The sequence below is a fragment of the Melospiza melodia genome, chromosome 2 (genome assembly GCF_035770615.1).
Source record: "Melospiza melodia melodia isolate bMelMel2 chromosome 2, bMelMel2.pri, whole genome shotgun sequence".
Taxonomy (NCBI): domain Eukaryota; kingdom Metazoa; phylum Chordata; class Aves; order Passeriformes; family Passerellidae; genus Melospiza; species Melospiza melodia.
The window spans coordinates 16569531-16588691 of record NC_086195.1 but is presented as its reverse complement, the minus strand read 5'-3'; the positions used below and the strand labels follow the sequence as shown (position 1 = coordinate 16588691).

At 38.7% G+C, this 19161-nt stretch overlaps 1 protein-coding gene across 5 annotated transcripts in view; it reads left to right on the top strand.

Annotated features, from left to right (window-relative positions):
* CDKL5 (cyclin dependent kinase like 5) overlaps nt 1-18220 on the top strand; it is a 129824-nt gene extending 111604 nt beyond the window's left edge. For 2 of the 5 annotated variants that reach the window (XM_063182843.1, XM_063182839.1), the window contains exons 15-18: nt 4156-4258; nt 7932-8054; nt 9149-9268; nt 10656-18220. In XM_063182843.1, coding sequence (XP_063038913.1) covers nt 4156-4258; nt 7932-8054; nt 9149-9268; nt 10656-11039 — 730 coding nt within the window. In that variant the 3' untranslated portion in view covers nt 11040-18220. Of the gene's footprint in view, nt 1-4155; nt 4259-6002; nt 8055-9148; nt 9269-10655 lie in introns of those variants that run through there. The other 3 variants (XM_063182847.1, XM_063182858.1, XM_063182853.1) reach the window with 3 other exon arrangements.
* Nucleotides 18221-19161: the final 941 nt, after the last annotated feature.

Here is a 19161-nt window from a genome sequence, read left to right as displayed (position 1 = left end):
AACATTATAGTCATACCTCGTATTCCTGAAAGTAAAAGGTTACCAGCATCTGAGCAAATTAGTTTAGAGCATGTTCAGCTGTGTGTGCAGCATGACTGTTGCTGCATTATAAATATTTTCCAGTTCTTTAATAGAATTCGTAAAAAAAATCAGGAAATTGCAAATTCTGAATGTTATTCTATATATGAGATAATAGATCTGGGGTTTACTCCAATTAATAAATCCTCCTTTTCCACATGATAAAATAAAAAAAAATTGCAGCTCCAAACAGAGTTCAGATTTGGTCTTTTGATTTTAAGCTTTCAATGCCAGACTTTTAGACCATGACCTTTTACTGTGGGCTTCAGCTTGTTGGGATTGAGATTCTTATCTTCAGCTATCTATTTTAATTGTTTCATTCATTTCTGGCATTTTCTTGCCTTTGCTGAATGGTAACTGTGACTGCCCCTTAAGGGTCTTCCTTTGACTAAAACTAAAAGCTAACTTGGAGGGTTAGTGTTTGTCATTTATCTTCATAGAAAAGTTCTGCTATTTCAGTAACTCCTTCATTAGACAAAAACCTCACTCATTAATTGTGTTGGATCCATAAAGGGAGTAATACATGAGGGTTTCCAAGGCAGGCTGCCTGCTGAGATCAGGGTTGCTGAAGAACATCTAAAACAAGCATGAGGAATTGCCTCCCAAAAAGAGCTGTCTGCAATACAAATCTCTCTATGGCAGCATGAATGCAACATGCTTCCTATTTTTTCTTTTTAGTTAATGTGAAAGCACCTCAGCTTGCTTGCCACATGCATGTTTGCTGCTACACCTCATTGCACCTGCATGAAGCTGGATACCTTTCCTACCAGGGGTAATAAATAAGAGTGATAATCATAGAATTTCTGTTTGTACTTATGCCTTTTCCAAGTGTTCCAGACCAGAATAATCAATGTGTTCTACATTAAATGTCCTAAGCATGCAGAGGTACACAAAGATAAAATAACAAAGCACAGCACATTTTGCCTTCAGTTTCTGCTTGAGAATGAGCTCTCTGAGTGGGGGCTCTTCTCCAGGCTACTCCTACTTGTTACTAAAACAGACAGCACACAGAAGACTCTGGTGGAGCTGTTTGCTTTCAAGAGCTGAAGCTTTATGCAAAATACCAAGATACTCTACAGTGTGTTGTAAGAATTTAGTGTTGTGTGACTACAGATTTTTTTGATAATCCTATTTTTTTCCTGCACTGTCCATTATCTGAAAATCATCTTTTGGGATGACTAAATTATCCCAGTGTTTCGTCATCGATCAAAATGTTCTGCTCTATTTTTACTCAGTACAAAATCCTGGTGTTGAAGCTTCCTGCTATAATGCTATATATGTTCACTCTCTTCACATAATGAGCATGTGTTTTGAAGCAGTTGCTTTTCAAGGTCAATGCTTTTTCAGACAACTGTACTGCAATATGAGTCATAGGAGTTAATGACATAAACCATTCAGTATAAAACCACTGGCTTTTGGGTAAGCAGCAATTGAAAATGAGCAGTTCTCAGCCCCCTATTTTCCAATTCTCTCTGGTCACTGTAGCCATAAAGAGGAAATGATGGTGCAGAATTTCATTTCTCTCCTCTCTGCTCAGCTGCTGTGGAGAGCAGTTTTCTCATCCAAGTTCACTGGGCCAAAGAAAAGAATCATGCTTGAGTGAATCTCTGAAAGTATAGCAAAAATTGTTCCAGGCTTCACTCTGAATATTAACTTCACCTGTTAAAATACAGCATCTCCATTTTGGAATAGACTTTGTAATAGAAAAGCTATAGAAAGACACTGAAAAATTTTAAAGGATAAAGTAACCTCCTGTGATCCTGCTTATGATCTGACAGTGGTTCCTCAGTGGACAGCAATCATTGGGTTGATAATTTGCATTGGGACTATGGTTTGAGATATGCTTGCAGCTGTGGATGTACAGGAGCTCCTTTGGGGAAAGGCTCAGAGGATTCTTAGCCCCATTTACATGACTTTCTGAGTACAAGCAGGATACTTGGGGTGTATGCTCTCCTCCAACTTTTCTAACAAATCAACTAAAAATCATTTGGTAAATAATTCAGGAGGTGTTCTGTGTTATGTCAGACTCCTGAGCACTGAATGTAATCAGTCTTTACTCTTTGGTTTTCTCCTTGGTGCTTTAAGTGACTTGTATAATAATGCCTTACACCTGTCACACTACTTACAGTAGTACCAAATACAGGGGTGTGACAGCAGCAGGAATCCTTAGCAATCCAGTATATTTAAAATACCTGTTATAAGTACAATAATTACATTAAACTAGAGTTTTTTTCCTGTAGTAGTGATGTAATGTCCATATTAAATATATATTGTCATGCTCCTGAATATAATTTCTGCATCTAGATATAAGTTCTCAAAAATTTAAATTAGGAAAATTTCTACTATACTTTCTGCCTATGAATCTTTTTGCTAAGACCATTCTCTTAATGAACAGTTGCACTTTATTTAACAGGATTTAAATACTGCATGCATTTATATTTAGAGCCAGATAACATTTCAAGCTTGAGGTGGTTTTGTGTAGAAATTGAAGGACTGATGCCACCTATCAGAGTGAAGATGGTTTTATCAACAAGGAGGATGACTCCAGTGATTCCTACCCCAATTATGTTTTTCACATTTATTTGGGGAAAAAAAAATGTCAGCCTGGCATGTAGTAGCAGCTGCATCACCAGCTGATAGCATAGCATTTAAAGCCAGAATTAGAAGCCAGTGACAACTATATTAGACAGTTAAATGTTGCTACATTACAGTTGCTCCAAGAAAAGCTGCTCCTGTTTGTCATACAGAGCCCTTAAAAGAGTGGCTTTGCTTTAGGTTTTCCATCAAGACAGTGGAATCTTTTATTTTTTTTGTTTTCATGCAATTTAAGTGTGAAAAGGGACTATTAAAAGACTCAGTATGACTTTCTGTATGTTAGTTGCTATGAAATGTTATCCATCCTCTGGGATCCAGGCCCAGAGGCAGACCTGTTATATGTGTTTCTCCCAGATGAGTATTAGGTCCTGATTTGAAATATCAAGGATGGGAAGTGCACTTCACTAAGGAGCTTGTTCTGGCAGTTAATGATGTTATTGTGAAAATCAGTGGATTATTTCTAATATTACTTAGGCTATATCATCCACTTACTTGTTCTTGTAATATCTTTACTTGTTGGTTCCAAGATTTTCCAGTATTCTGTAATTTCTTTCTGGATATGTAGCTGTGCATCATGAGCAAGGAAACGAAATATTTGAGCTGGTTTGGGTGTATTTCTTAATGCACTGAAGAGATTGAAATCTCTGAAAATATTTCTGTGATGCTTTCCTGCACCATTTTCTATTTTCAAGCTATTTTAAAGGGCACTAGAAGTGCAATCAGTTATGTCTCACCACTGTCCTTGTAAACCATCTTTTTACCCTGTATAAGTACTTCACATGCATGGTATACTGTGTATATTGAAAGTAACTTGTTATTTATCAGCTGTAGTTGCTTCAGACGTGTAAGTTAAGAGTTAAAAGGCAGAAATTCAGTCTTCAGGCAAGTCACCTGTTCCATTTTTGGGTCGCCTCCTTTTGCCAGCACTGTCTCACGCATAGCAAGCTAACAGAAGGTTTTAAGTTGAAATGGACAACAGTAGATCCCCAGCTTCCCTGATGATAGATTTGGAACCATGGCAGCAAGGGTCAGGAAGTGCAGTTGAAAGTGATTCTCTCTGGCCAACTTTGCAAATCCTGCTTCTCCAGCAAGCAATGGATAAACTGGACCTGTGCTTTGATTTGTATGTTCTCTCAGATACGCTTTTCATTTTCCTAAAAGACCTTGTGTGTGATATTTTTATTTGAATATTAAATTCTGGCTTAAAAGAACACATGCATGCTCTCCTTTTCCCTAAATAAAACTATTCATTGGTTTAAACTAATCATTTTACCCTAACACTGTGTACCTCCTATCCCTTGTAATAACTTTCTATCTGGTATTTGTGTGGTAACCCTGGAACCAATGAATGCTAAAACTTTAAGTATTTTTTTACTTTAATCAATAATTTACATTCTTTGGCATCAGATCTCATTATTGCACAGAATTTGCAAAGTAATACCATAATAAAATTTCTCTTACAATACCTTATTTCATATTTAGGAAAAGTCCTGAAAACCTTAACAGTCACTCAGAACAGCTCAAGGAGAAAGAAAAGCAAGGTTTTTTCAGGGCAATAAAAAAGAAAAAGAAGAAATCTCAAAATGTAAGTATGCAGCATTTCTAGTAGAAGAATTCTTTTATTCATTTTGAATTATACCATTTTAGTATGCTAGATTAGTAGTACCTTTGTATTATTTATTGTTATATGTGTATTCACTTCTTTTATTTTCTCTCCTCACTATATGAAAATCAAATTCTTCTTCTGTTCAGGGTTGATTTTTCTGCCTTTTCAAATATTTCTTCACTTACTAGGACTAGAAAGTGAAGAAATCCAAACGTTCACCTTTGTTTTCATTCAGGCCCTTTGAGAGCCAGTTTTGATGCAAGTTTTAAGATGATGTTGCAACAAATTCTTTTTCAGGATATGGTGATACCATTTCAAGAATAGTAACTTCATTCTTGTGTGTCCCCAGAGCTTGAATAGTTTCAGGCAACCATACAGAGAAAAAGAAACTGTAACAAATGAGAATTCTTTCCAGTCTTTTTCATGGAAGTGTCTTGGTAACAGCCTCTGTCTTCTTGCTGCTTTCCATGACTGGAATAAGGATGATGTGTCTTAACCATTCTTAAGTGTTTTATGTTTTGTTGAGGGAATGTATTGTGGCTATAAGTCTTTGGTGTCTCACACATTTTTACATTTTCATAAAGTTTTTGGGAGGGAGAAAGGACTTTCTATTATCAGAAAATAGTGGTATATACTAACATTTCACAAGTATTTATAATAAAGATATCGCTAAGAACTGAAGTAACCTAAACATAATCTCATTCTTAAATGACAGCTCTGGAAACAGTAAAACATTTAAAATTGTAATGTTTCTGTAAGTGTAAATTCAGTTCTAGTTTTGAAGATACTCAGAATTGAGTAAATCATGCTTCCTCCTGGCAAAGGGGAATGACTTAATGAAAATATTTCCTGTCAAGATGTGAGGTGATAGGATTGAGAGTGGGTGGAGGGCTAATTTGTTGAAAACTGGGAGACAGGAGTGATTATCAGGCTTTTTGTTGTTTTGGGTTTCTTAAAATTTCTTTGAACTGTGTGGAACATGTGCATATGTGTATTAATTAGCACTCAGAAATGCACCTGACCTTCCTGCTGGGTGATTTACAGCAATGGCACCTACCTCTCCTTCTGAACTTGTTCACCCTCATACCTGTATGCAGCTCAAATATGATCATCTGTATTAAACAACTGAATTAAATGTCTAGATTACAGCTCTGGGACTGTTTGACCAAAATGTCCATGTGAGGATAACACCTAAGGCCACTGGTTCCAGTGATGCACTTTCAAGGGGGGAAAATAAAAGGTGTTAAATTTGCATTGCTGTACTCTACTCTGATTCCAGCCATGCAGACATGGTGGCAGACTCACTCCAATAGCTGAACTGAAAGATGCTGTATTGATTACCTGCACATCAAACTGTGTGAAAGAAATACATACTGGATTGTGCTGCCTCTCAAAATCTGGCATTTTACAAAACACCTAAATCAAAAGCTCCTTGATCTATAGCTACCAAATTCATCACTGATTATAAGCTAAGGCAGATTTATATATAATCCTTACTCCTGTTTCTTATCACTTTTAAAAAGAGGGGTAGAGAGGAATAGAAGAAAGAGAGAGGAAGGAAAAACTGTGTTTGCAACTCAGAGGTAGAATCTCACAGAAAGATGAATTAGTGAAATAATATAGTGACACATCTCTTTCATCCTCAGCTAGAAACTTGCTGAGATCAACTTGAGTTTTGGATCAAACCAAAGCCAGAAAAACCTCCTTTCATTTCTGTTTACAGCTGATTGCCAGGACAGTATCTAGGCATGGACTGCACCACTCATGTGTGTATCCGTGTCTGGCTCAGACTCTGGTTTTTGTTCTTCAGCTCTTAGTTGAAGACATCTACCTAACAAACACTGGGACAGTCTTTAGGATCTTCCAGCACAAAATAAAATTACTGCCTTCAATTCAGCACCAGATTTGGTGTAAGTAGTAAAAGTTGTTCACAGCACTGTAATATTAGCTCTTCAACTACACATATAATGTTTTCTATGAATTCCTATTAAAAGTCTTAATAGACAGCTTGTTGCTACCAAAGGTTATTTCTGAAACCTACAATTCATGTAGAGTCCTACAAGTATGAAATTCCAATTTGCTCAAATACAGACTGTTAGCAAGAAATAACAAATTAGACCTGGAGACTGTCACAGAGGTAGGAAGCACATAGTAGCTAGCTATGATTTACTTCTGATATCCTTGGGCAAGCCTCATTTTCCTGGTGATAATCATCACAGGAGTTGTAAAAGATACCTGAAATTGGATTGAAGACATCTTAGTAATATCATTCTCAAAATATCTGACAGCCTAGAATTGACCCAGTTCCTGACACTTCTTCCTGCAGGTTGTTCCCATGCATCATTCTCCCTAGAGTTCTCCAGGTGCAGTACCTCGTGGGTTAGCAATTCTTACTGCCTGTTATGGAAATTCTTTACAATATTGTTTTTGCAGAGCTGTTCTTATCCATTCTCCTTTTCATTGTTTGAAGTGTTTTAGTAATGTAGCAAAAGGTTTTTAGGATTGCTAGAATCACAGTTTTATGTCATTTGCCACCAAACAATTTGATATCCATGAGGGTTGAGCAATGTCAGTAGGCACTATCTTCAGAGGAGCCTGAGTTTTGCAGATTTTGGCACTTATTTCAAGCTATGGGTCTGAAGAAATTACCTGCTTTGGAAAAAGCAGTTTCAGGTGAGCATTTATCTTAGCAGTGCTTTCATTCCCTTTTAATTTACTAAATTTGAAACAGGAAATTCTTCTGACCATAAAGTTCCTGGACATAAGCTATGCTAATTATTGATTCTCATTAACTTGAATGGAATCTAGAAGCTGGAAAAGCTGTTTGAAAGCCCACGCTTTTGGCAGTGCATTTGTCATTGTATTTAGTCACATAATAATTCTATTGCATAATAGATTTCTTCTGATAGACAGGAAAAATGCACGGCACTATATATGTGTCCTATGCTTGTTTGCACCTGAGCAGGGGAGAAATAGACCCATTTATAGTTCTAGTACCTTATAGTTCTGTTTGTTGTTCAATCATCTACTGGTAAGCTCTTTGGTTGTGCTCCATAAATCAAAATAAACCAGCCAGTGTACTTGCAGCTACACATGAAGCTGCTAATGGCATATTTATGTTAGAGCTGAAATAATTCATCTTGGAGCCTTAGCTCTTATTACAAGTTAAAAATAGAAGGCTTTTTTTCCCCCCAAGAGTAACTATCAACTGCTCATTCTGAAACCAACTCCTATTATTGTTAGTGGATCTTTAATACTTTCTTTATATAAAAATAAGAAATGTCAAACTGCTTTAGGTCATTATCAGAATTACAAATGATTGCCAGAGTTACAGGATTTAATTCAAAGCTCAGTAAAGTCAACAAGAGCTACCAGGTATTTCCAAAAGCCTTTGAAATAAACACATTCTGTATTCCTAATGAACATGGATATAATAGGTGTGCTAATCTTTTTTTTACATGCTTGCTGTGCATTGAGTTCCTTGAATTTGTTCCATAGGCTTTTTTCAATCATTATTGTATTTTCCAAAAGTAAATTATAGGCTTGATAACTTGTATTGTTGAATTACCAAAAAAAAAAAAGTTAACTTAGTAAGGGGCAGATCTCTTGGATTGAAATATTATGCATTTAGTTTTTGTGTCTTATATTGCAGACAGACTCAACCAACGGCGAGAATCCAAGCATCAAGAAATCCCTCTTTCCTCTTTTTAATTCAAAGAATAATTTAAAGCATAGTTCTTCTTTGAAAAAACTTCCTGTAGTCACTCTACCAATGGTATTAATTTTTAAGTACAGTAACACTGTAAAATGCTCCAGTAAATTTGTTTTACTGACTACAGCAGCATGTGGTTTATTTTCATGGTATCACTTCCTCTTCATGCCAGTTAAGTATCTTGGGCCAGTTCAATAAATTTAAGTAAAAATGGCAGTTTTTGTTGAAACAGATTGTGCCTAAAAATTTTTTTGATCATATTTGATATAGTGAAAATGTAACATGCACAGTTCCAGAGAGAATGAGTCGTGGGAGTAAGACTGAGGAAGGGAAATAGTTGTGAAATTGTGTATGTTTAAAATTAAACTGTCTCATTATGTTTCATTTAGAAAAAAATTAACCTGGTTTGGTTTATAACTATATTGTAAATACATAATTTTTTACAAACTACTCCTTTATATATAAATTTAAATAAATCAAATATTAACAATGGATTATCTGGAAAGACCTATAGCTCATGTGTCTTTGTATTTTTGTTTGTCCTGATTGTTCATGATAAAAGACAGCTTGCATTAAAATTAGATTATATTTTGACTATCCTCTTTTTACTTAGAATTCTTGAAATGAGATAAAAAGCTACATGTAAGTTTTAAATTAACTTTCTGCCATAAAGTTTCAGCTGTTTCTTAATTTTTGCTTTAGTTACTTGTGGGGGAGAAGAAAGATGGGAATAGAGAAAGCTCTTGGTTTTGTGATGTCAGTCAGGAAATCAGTTTAGAGGGTTTTTGGTCTGCTTCACTCTGGAGCAAATTTATAGAACTGATCCATGGTCTTAACTGCAGTGTGGAATGCTTTTTAAATGAAGATGAGGCTCAACAATATTTTGGTTTTAATTTTATTTTTGATGCCTTGTTTAACTGCTCTTTCTTACAGCAATTAACACTAACAGCATGTGAATGCTTTAAGGGCTAAGGGTAGAGCAAATCTGCATGATGTCCACAGCCACTTGCTCTTACTATGGGGAGAATTATTGAGAGGTCATTGCAATTCTACTGCAGTAATGGGCTTCACTTGTGTTCTGTAATTAACTGTGGGAAATTATTTACAGCTATTCTTAAGAAAATACTAGGAGACCAGTGTTTAATATTTTGTTGCAGATGCCTAATACTGAAGGTCAGGATCTCTTGGCATTACAGAAAGCCATTCATTCTTCCAATCACCAGAGCAGCAGACAGAAGGATTGGCATCCTGAGAAGATGACAGAAATCCAGCCTCATGTAAGTGGCATCATCAATTCCCTATATATTAATATCACTGATGTATCTTGACAGGTTTTTCTCTGGTGAATAGAAGAATTGCATTTGACATTATTTCCCAGCTTTCTAGTTCCTTGCTCACTGGATGTACCTGCAGTCCTGCATAATTTTTTTTTAATATGTGGACATGAATGACAAGGAAAAGAGAGGATAAATGTCCTGTGTGAGTCTTTGAGCCCTTTGAAACATTGGTTATGCTTTTGTAGTATAGGCAAGCAGTGTTTCAGTGCACGTCCATGGTAGTGATGCAGTGCTGCACAAAAGCCCTCAAGCCAGCTCTGTGAGGAATGGTGAATCTTGAGGCTTGGCTGCTGCTCAGCAGAGTTTGATACTTGATGTGGTCACCAAAGCATCCAGACCTCATTACAGTGTGGCTGGCACAGACTGCAGTTTCAGCAGGCTACATTTTTGGAGCATAGCACTGCATTTGTGGAACATCATTTTCTCCAATTCTAAAACCAGCTCAGTGTTTGAGAGGGAGTGTCAGTGCCATGCTCCATTGTTGTCACATTGGAAACTGAAGAGGGTTTGTTGCAGCTGCAGTGTTTGAAGAAACAAGTTGCTCTGTGAGCTGTGGAATTTAACAAGACTGCTTTCATATCATTTTGTGAACTTAGGCTTCCCCAGGTTCTTGCTACCCATTTTCAGTAACTCTGTGTCACCATTCACCTTCAGCCTGCTCACCAGTGAAAGGAGCTGTGGGAGACTGGAGCTGCCTATCACCCAGCTGCCAGCAAACAAAATATGTAACTTCTGAGTTCTACCAGACCTCCCTTCAGTGCAGATGGTTACCCAAGACTCACTCCAACCCTAATTTATGTTCACAACATTTTTAAGAACTTGTATTTCTGAAATCTGTTTCTCATAAAATGTGGCTGAGGTTCTTAAGTTAATAGCAGACAGCTGGACAGCTAATGCAATTTTCTGTGCCTGCATTTTCAAAGGAAACAAGGACAAAATAATTGACGGGAGCAATATTTTCTGAGGGAGAAAAGGTTCCATCTTTTCAGGTAGCTGAGAGATTGGACTGTGATGAAAAGACATTTTCTCAGGTGTGAAGTCATAGCTTGGAATGAAATATATCAAACAAGTATGAACTAAAAGTGAAGAAGTCCCATAAAGTTAAAGATGTTCAGTTTAGGCTATGACAGCTTTTTCATGGGAGGTCTACTACTTTTTCATTCCGGCTACTGCTATTGTGCTAGAGTGGAGTAGGGTGGAAATGGGGGTTGGTCCTTCTATCGCAGCTGGGAGTCATGGCTGGAGGCCGAATTGAGCGGATTTTCCGGTTGCGGCTAGAATGAGGCCTGATAGGGGTGGTGATGCAGCTTTTCTGCGTGTCTTTCAGAGCCAGCCATTAAAATCTCTTCGGAAGCTCTTGCACCTCTCCTCAAACCACCCCGTGGCTGCCGAGCCCCGCTTCCAGCCCTTACCCAGCCAGCCAGCCAAAGCCTCCTTTCCCGAAGTGCGGATCCACCCCATGAGCCAGAGCTCCAGCAGCGGCAGCAGCGGCGTGCGGCCGGAGGCGCCGGCGAAGAGCCGGCCCACGCTGCAGATCCCCAGCCAGCTGGAGCCCACCTGGCACGTGTCCCCCGTGGCCCGGGCCGGGAGCGACGGGCCGCCCTACTCGGACCAGCTGCCGGCCAAGGGCGGCCAGAACGGGCACAGCTACGGCCGCGCCAACCGGGCGCGCATGCCCAACCTGAACGATCTCAAAGAGACGGCCTTGTAGGGCACCCAGCCAAGAGACCAGCACAGGGGTGACATCAGCACAGGGGTGCTCTGGTGATGGTAGGACTGCATTTTCAGCTGTATACAGGTGTGCAATATGTGCGTGTGGAGCGATGCTGTTCAGCACCACGAGAGAGTCAGGGATTTACAGGAGCACGAGTGGAACTGTGAGTTACCAGTCATCAGAAATGTCACTGGACGCCAGGCAGAGTGTGCCGGTCAGGGAGAAAAATGCGTTGTCGTTTTCTCTCATTTACATTCCAGCTTAGTGCACATCTCTGTCTGAAAGCTGGGAGACTTCTGGTATGTATTGGCACTTCAAAGGGTGAAAACATTGTCTAGGCCTATGCCCTTACTACATTTTTTGCTGCCTAGTTAAAACAGTGGGGTTTGTGTGATAAAAGTGTATCCCTGTTAAGGGTTTAAAGTTAAATTATATGTCTTAAATTTGTTTTTTAAACTTCCATATTTGATAGGATTTGTAATATTTATTTATGATGACCTAATATCGTACTGTTATAATCATATCTTTTATGTTATAATGTAAAGTTATTTTGAGCTGTTTGAAACATTGTGAAGCAGTGCAACAGCTACAGTAGTTTCTATAAAAAACTAACAGTAACATTTATATATTGCATCAGGAGTATTTTATTCTATATATAAATATATATATATAAATGGAAAATAACTGTCTGTTTTTTAAATATACTCATTTAAAAGAAAAGTATTGTTATGACACTATCTGCCATATTTTTTATACATTTGTGATATAAAGTGCAGTATTATACTTCTAATAAAAGGAAGCTGAATATGGATATAAACGTGACTGTAACAGTATGGATCTTGCTTGGCTATGAGAGCCCAGTATTATAGGCATTATTGGTAACAGACAAAAGACAAAATTCGATTCCAAGCTTTATTATGGGCTATTTTGTTGGAAGTACTGGCTAAATGTAAGAGACTGCAGAACTGTACAGTAATCTAAATGTGGTATGTTCTCCCCTGTCCTTAGCTTTCATAGTAATATTAATGGGATTTCTGCATCTGCATCAAGAGCACAGAGCCCCAGTACCAAATTTTTGTTTCTTCTAAAGAGATAAAGTGCCCCATTACTACAAGCAAAAGCAGGTGCTCTTCCACTTAATAGCAGGGGTGAAAACCAAAGAAACACAGCATGAATTGCAAGTGAAATGCAAAACTTTGACACTTAAGCATAGCATGGCACTGCAGATCATGGTATAAGCTTTTATGCATATGTGTATTTTACATCTCTAGCAATCTATTAACTAATAAGATAAACACTGTATTAGAATTTAAACTACTCTTGCACTTTTTATTATATTTCAGGATATATTTAAAGCTACAAATCTGATATTTGGATACTGAGGGAAAAGGTTGCCATGCAACTTGATTTCTCCTTAGGTCTTACTATCCAAATATTCCCATACCCAGTTCAGCTACCAGTCTCAGCAAAATACTAGATCTTGGGCTCCAGTCTCCTGTACAACACAGTTAAAACTGCCTTTACCTTGGTGAATGTCAAGTGTAGCAAATACACACCCTGATTCCTCTGTTGCTACCAGTAAAGTAAATCAAAGGTGAGCCAGCAGGAGTCAAAAGAGTTATGCCAGTCTAAACTTTGTGCAATAACAGGAGAGCCAGGCCTGTAGTGTCAGAACAATACAATCTTTCCTTTTTAAACACATTAGTTCCACTCCATTACTCTGCAGCATACTTTGTTTTCTAGATGCTGTCCTCGTAAGACACCTGTACTTGCAAATACACTGTCTTTTCCAAAAAGAGATTAACCTGAATGTAAATTGAATGATTTAGCCATAGATGAAGTTAACAGAAGCAGCCAGGCAGTAAAAGCTGAACTTCCAACTAGGATAACAATGCAAACTGGACATGCTGTTCAGTACTTCTTGAGTCATACCAAAGTTCTAACAACAGCAAATTCGGCACCACTACTGTAAAAATTGTTGTCAGAAAGAACAGTGTGGAAGGATGTTATATCAGTTTTGTCCAGGACTAAAAATAAGTCCTCTAAATTTGAAAAATTAAAAAATAGGAATTCTTCCTGTGTCAATTGCCTGCAAGAAATATGCATGTGATTTTTCTATAGCTAGATATGATATATAATATCTCTCTATATATGATATATGCACTGTATTGATATATCATATATATAGCATATATAAATACAATAGACATGAAAGGGTATTCAGTTTTTTCTAAGTTCAGTGGGCATCCAGGAAAGATATTGTGATATTTACTTGTCGTCCCTGTCAGAGTTTAGCAGCTTATTTTAGCAGTCTCTGTTAGATTCATTGCTTGGTCACAGCTACATGAGCCCTTTTAGCCCTGCTTTGAAATGGGCTGATGCCACTGAAATGACTCACAAAGCACTGCCTGAGAGACTGGGGCTCTAGGCAGGGCAGTTGAATGTCTCTTTTATGGCAACAGAGCTGGGGAAGGGCCTGGAGCACAAGTCTTAAGAGAGTGGCTGAGGGAGCTGGGGGTGTTTGGTCTGGAAGAGGGAATCTCAGAGGGACCTCACTGCTCTCTACAAGCCCCTGAAAGGAAGGTGTAGCCAGGTGGGGATCAGCCTCTTCTCACGTGTCTCAGTGAAAGGATGAGAGGAAATTACCTTCTGTTGTGCCAGGAGAGGTTCAAATTGGATATTAAGGAAGAAAAGATCACTGAAAGAGTGTTCAGGCATTGGAGTAAGTTGTCCAGGGATGAGGTGCAGTCACCAACTCTGGAAGTGTTTGAGAGTGTCTGGATGTGGGACTTGGGGATATGGTTTAGGGGTGACTGGGGTGGTTGATGGTTGGACTGCATGATCCTAAAGGTTTCTTCCAACCCTGATAATTTTGCATTCAGTCTCACAGGGAATGTTCAGTCTGGACTCTTCTGTGCTTTGTGGATATGTATCCTTTTGCCTCTGCAAGGTTTTTAGCTTGCTGGTAAGATCCTCATGCTGGGGATGATGGTACTGGGCTATATGTGGTTGTTATGATTTCTAGCAAGGAAAAATGTTTCTAAAGGATTTTTTTTTCTCCCTACCCATTAAGTTAAATCAGGGTGATCCCTGACTGTACATATAGCTGTTTAAAGTAGTTAGCAAATCTTCAAAGGTGACCCAAGGAATGTTTGAGTATTTGGTGGCCCATATTTACAGAAACTTGTTTCTACTTCATACTGCATTTTCCTCTTGAATTCAACAAACTGTAGTATCTTTCAGTTGAATACTAAATTGTGTTGAATGTATGTAGTATTTTCTTTCTTCTGTTGGAAAGAAGTTCCAGTAGCTCGGCCAGCTGGTGCTGGGATGAATTCTGTATTTTTAACTTGGTTTAGCTTCCCAATACTTAGAATATGGCTAATGTAATTTTGTCGAGATTTTCAAAGGAGTCTTATTATAGTGACTGAGATTTTCTGACTTAATAAAGAGGAAGAGAATTACAGAACAAACTCTTTTGTAAGTGTGAGCTTTCCTTTGCACTGCTCTGTGAGTCCTGTACTATATGCTCTATAGATTTATTTAGTATAAAGGATCCTAGTTAAACTGTATTTTATTCTTTAGCAATCGTTTGCCTTATGGCATCACTGATGATGTGAATAAAAAAGAAACTACGTTTCAGAAATTACCTGTAGTAATTTTGCAGAACTCAAACTGCCTACACTTGTCTATATGTTTTAGTTATAGCTCTTGAGCTCTTTCTAACTGAAAAAAAAAAGCACCTTAAGGTCATCCTAACTGAAATTGTGTAAGTGTCTAAGCTGTTGTTTTAAACTGCAATGTGAATGTGTTAACTTAGAGCAACATCTGTTTTCAGCAGCCCTGGCCACAGAGAGCAGTCCCTTTGACCTATTCTCTGCTTTTTGCTCAGTTTATTGCAGTCCAAGCTTCATTGCCCCTCTGAGAGGTTGCAGGAGAGCACTGGGCAGAGTTCTTGGCAGGAAGTCAGTGATCCCAGATTTGTCTCCTAAAACATTCCCCAAACACCACTTGTTCTTTTAGATCAATATTAAAGCAGGCTTCAAACTTCCAAGTGCATGAGGCATCCTCAGATCATCCTTTGGCTTGTCATCTTTCTCTCTACCACACCAACTTGTTTCTGGGAGCAAGGCTGGAGAGACTCTTCAGGAAGCAGTGGCCTGTGGTAGCCTCTTTCCCTTCCTTGTCATTACAGTTAGATCTCTTAGGAGATCAATCTCACTTGTTTAAAAAGCTAAATACCAGCCTTTTTTTCTTCAAAAAAGATGAAGTGTTAGCTGAGTAGATTCCTAGGTTCACCCAGATAAAGCTACGTATTCTCAACAATTCTGTAGATCTCCCATTAAGAACACAGGGGACCTATGGGAATACAGATTACACAGCTCTGGAAGCACTGTTGTGACCTAGGTAGCTAAGGTAAAACCTAGCCACTCTAAAGAAGAGCTGTGCTCTAGAAGTACTGGGGGTTTTATTCATGTTTCTTTTTTTTGTTGTCTTGTAATTATTTATTAGTGAGACATGCTTCCAAATACTTGCATGTAATTAATTCTGTATGTGCTGATCACTGTCAGAGTAGAGCTGGGAGAATATTTGCATCCCAGTCACACAAAGAGTGTGAAAAGGATAGCCATATATGATATACTGCAAATTGTGGGGTGGCAATGAATGTTTTTTTTTTCCATTCCAGCTAGCATGCATGCTACATCTGTTAGTGGGGTAATATCCCAAACAATGCATCTAGGCTGTTGTTCATGTGAGTAGGCCCACCATTTGAAATGGGAGTGCCACGGGAGATGGCTGGAAAGGTGATGTGCCCTATGTAACCCTTTTTGAATAACCTCCAAATCAAAACACTATTTAAGAACGGGTGCCTTTCCCTACACAGCTCTTTCTAATGGGATCATGATATTAACCATTCCTTAACTGGGTTTGTAATGAATGAGGAAAAAAGCCATTTAACTTCTGGCCTTTTTTTTAAAGGGTTGATTTGAGTAAACCCTTTTAATATAACAAAACTTGGAAGTTCTAGATGTTGGCACCTTTTTCAAATGGTCAAGCAGCAGCAGTGCATCAGTGCTCAGGCTCATCAGGCAAGTGAAGGCTTGTGCTGTACTGAATGTTGTACTGAAAACAGAAGATTCCTCATTTTGCAACCACAAAGCAAATTTCATTAAAATTAGCAAAGCAGACTTTATAGGAGATCCTCTTTCAGTTGTAAGCAAAAAGCTGTGTTAGGTCATCTGTTCTCTCAGTGGAGTGTCTTAACAACTACCACATGAGACAGCACAGGTAAATCTGATGGATTAGGTCTGCATTTTACTTGTTCTGAATTCTGCTTGGAGACAGATTTGTGACCTTGTGTGCACCAGTTGTTTGGTGCAAAAGCTGGGGTTTGTGGAAGATGCATGTGAAGTGTGAGAGGACTGGCCCCACTATGTTTGGATGCTTTCATTCCACCAATCAGATTGCCTCTCAAGCTCTTTCAGAACATAACAAAATATGCAGCTGGGCAAGAGTGACTCTTGAATTGTGGCCCATGGGCCTGAACATGGAATTTGTGTCTTAGCCTAAGAATGATGACGCATCTCTTGTCTTCTCTGCAAGGCAATCTACCTCCTCTCTCTTGCAGAATGTGGTTGATGTTGGGTTTGTTTATTCTGAGCTTATTATTGACTCCAAATTTTGAAGAGACATCTAAAAAGATTCTTCCTTTAGGTACTGTTAGCAACCACGTAATTAAATATTGTTGGGCCTTCATCTGAAATACTTCTGAAACCTCCAAGCCATCTGAGCTCTCTCTCTAGAATCCTAGTGCCATCCTTTGCACTGCCTTGCAGTCTTCCCTCGGCCTTCCCCTTGTGGTTCTCAAATATTGCAGTTGCCTTGTTCTTTGTTGTTTCTCTAGTGCAGATTTTCAGGGAGTTAGAGGCCTTATCTACTACTCCACCCTATTTGCTGTTTTACTCAAACAGCTATCCTTAGACTTGCTCAGGATTTCCTTCATTTTAATTTTCCATTTCATCTGGGTGAGATACCTTACCTCATTGTGCCCCCACCAAAACTCACTGCCTGCCAGGCTTTTTCTTCCACCAGGTCTCTGTTTTCACAGGGCATTGTTTCTCTGGATCTGTTCTGAGAAATGCAAGGTGGCATCTTAATTGTACAGGCGTGGAAATGCTGCGTTGTGAAGTAGCTGCTGTGTGTCAGAGCTTTCCATTAGCATAAAGATAAAGCATCTTCATAGCACAAGGTGGAAGCTGCTGTTCAGTTTTCCTATAGGATATGAACCTCTTGGTGTAAACTCCTGACATGTAAATCCAGTGGCAGAGTTTTTAACTCTTTAGTTACAAGGCAAAACTTTAAGCATAGGGAACTGTCTCGACCTTTCTTTTCTTTTTTTTTTTTTTTTTTTTTTTTGCTAGTGCACATCTTAGACTTGTACTACTGAAGGATTTGACTAATTGAAAGAAGTAAGTTTATATTTGGGTTATTTGGACCAATAAGCAAAAATCTTCCCAGAAATGATAATTTTTTTGGAAATTCTGTGCAGGCATCTTAAAATCTGGTTAATCTGATAAGGAATTCCGGGACTGCTTAGGTCTCCACTGTGGAATGTTTGATTTTAAATTTGTGACATTTGGAAGAAAGAAAAAAACATCAATTTAGGATTTTTTTTTTCACTATCTGCCAGTACAGATGAGCAGGCTGGGGAGGCAGCTTTCAAAACTTATAAATTTATGGATAAGATTCCCTGATGTTTTTAACAGCTATTAAAAATCTAAAGCGCACAAACTTTTGAATCTACCGTGCTTTCTGTTGTGGAAGGGATATGTTGTGGTATTAGCCTTTTTAATCCTGGAATACAAATTGATTTTAAAATGTGTTGAATATTTAAGGATGACTTCATGCAAGTTAATAAACCATTTGTAAAGTGTTTGTATACAACCCTTTGTATCATGTTGTTGGTACACCTTACCAAATTTTTTTTGAGCATGTATTCCATTCTTTACTTCTGTACAATTTCTATTGTTGCTGTAAATATTCTAAAAGAGAAAAAAAAATCCTGTGGTAACCTTAATTATCAGCATGGAAATGGTTAATTTTTACTGAGCACAATGTATTTTTGAATGGGCCTTCCAAAATATGTCTTTAATAAAAATGCAGATTTTGCACTAGAACCCTGGCACTGTTCAACAGCTGATGTTATTCCTGACACATCTCTTCCAGAGCACCTCTCCATATGTTAGCTTGGCTCATGTGTGTGGAACGGACCAGAACCAGGACTCCTGTGCCCAGTGGGTCACTGCCAGGTCCTGGCTGACTCCCCCATCTGAGAGGCCACTTGTGTCTGTCCACAAGCCTCATGTTTCCATGGGATGTTTCCTCCACAGGGCAGCGTCTCTGAAGCACCTTGTTGGCCACCATTCCTCTATTCTCATTGCAGGATGGATTCTTCCTTTCAGGGCAAGAATGTCTGCTGCTCTCTTTTTTGAACAGTACCAGCCCACTGAGCCCCTGAGCAGGCACCACCAGAAATTAAAAGGCCCTGAAAGTTTCCAGCCCACAGTCTTTGCCACAGGAGAGGTGTCATGATGACATTTCGTCGTTGTTACGTGTAAACTGAGACACTCCTAGGCAAATGTTGAGGTGTTGAGGTGTCAGCAACAAGAGTTTTTGATGACTTTCTCTTTAATGTATCCTGGCTATGAGGCTTTTTTTCCTCTTTAATGTATCCTGGCTATGAGGCTTTTTTGTTACCGTGTACAGCTTTAAAAAAGCTTTGAATATTTCCCTGCTAGTCTCTTATTCCTTGGGGTAATTGGAAACAAACTGAGTATGGACCACTTTTCCTGGGCCTCCCTTCTTTCCCTCTGAGCTCCAGCAACACTTGCTGAAAGCCAGACTTGCACTCTGTTAGATCTCTCTGAAACAGCTGCCTGATGTGTTGTGCAGCAACCACAGCCTTAGTGAGACCAGGCTGCTGCCAGTGCCTGCACTAAGCTGTGCCCATCACCTCCCCAAGAGGGAAACTTCCAGCCTGAGCTAATGGCTTCAACTTCCACCAGGAAAAGCACTCCAGCATTTTAATATTTCCACCCAGAAATGGGGTTGAAATGCA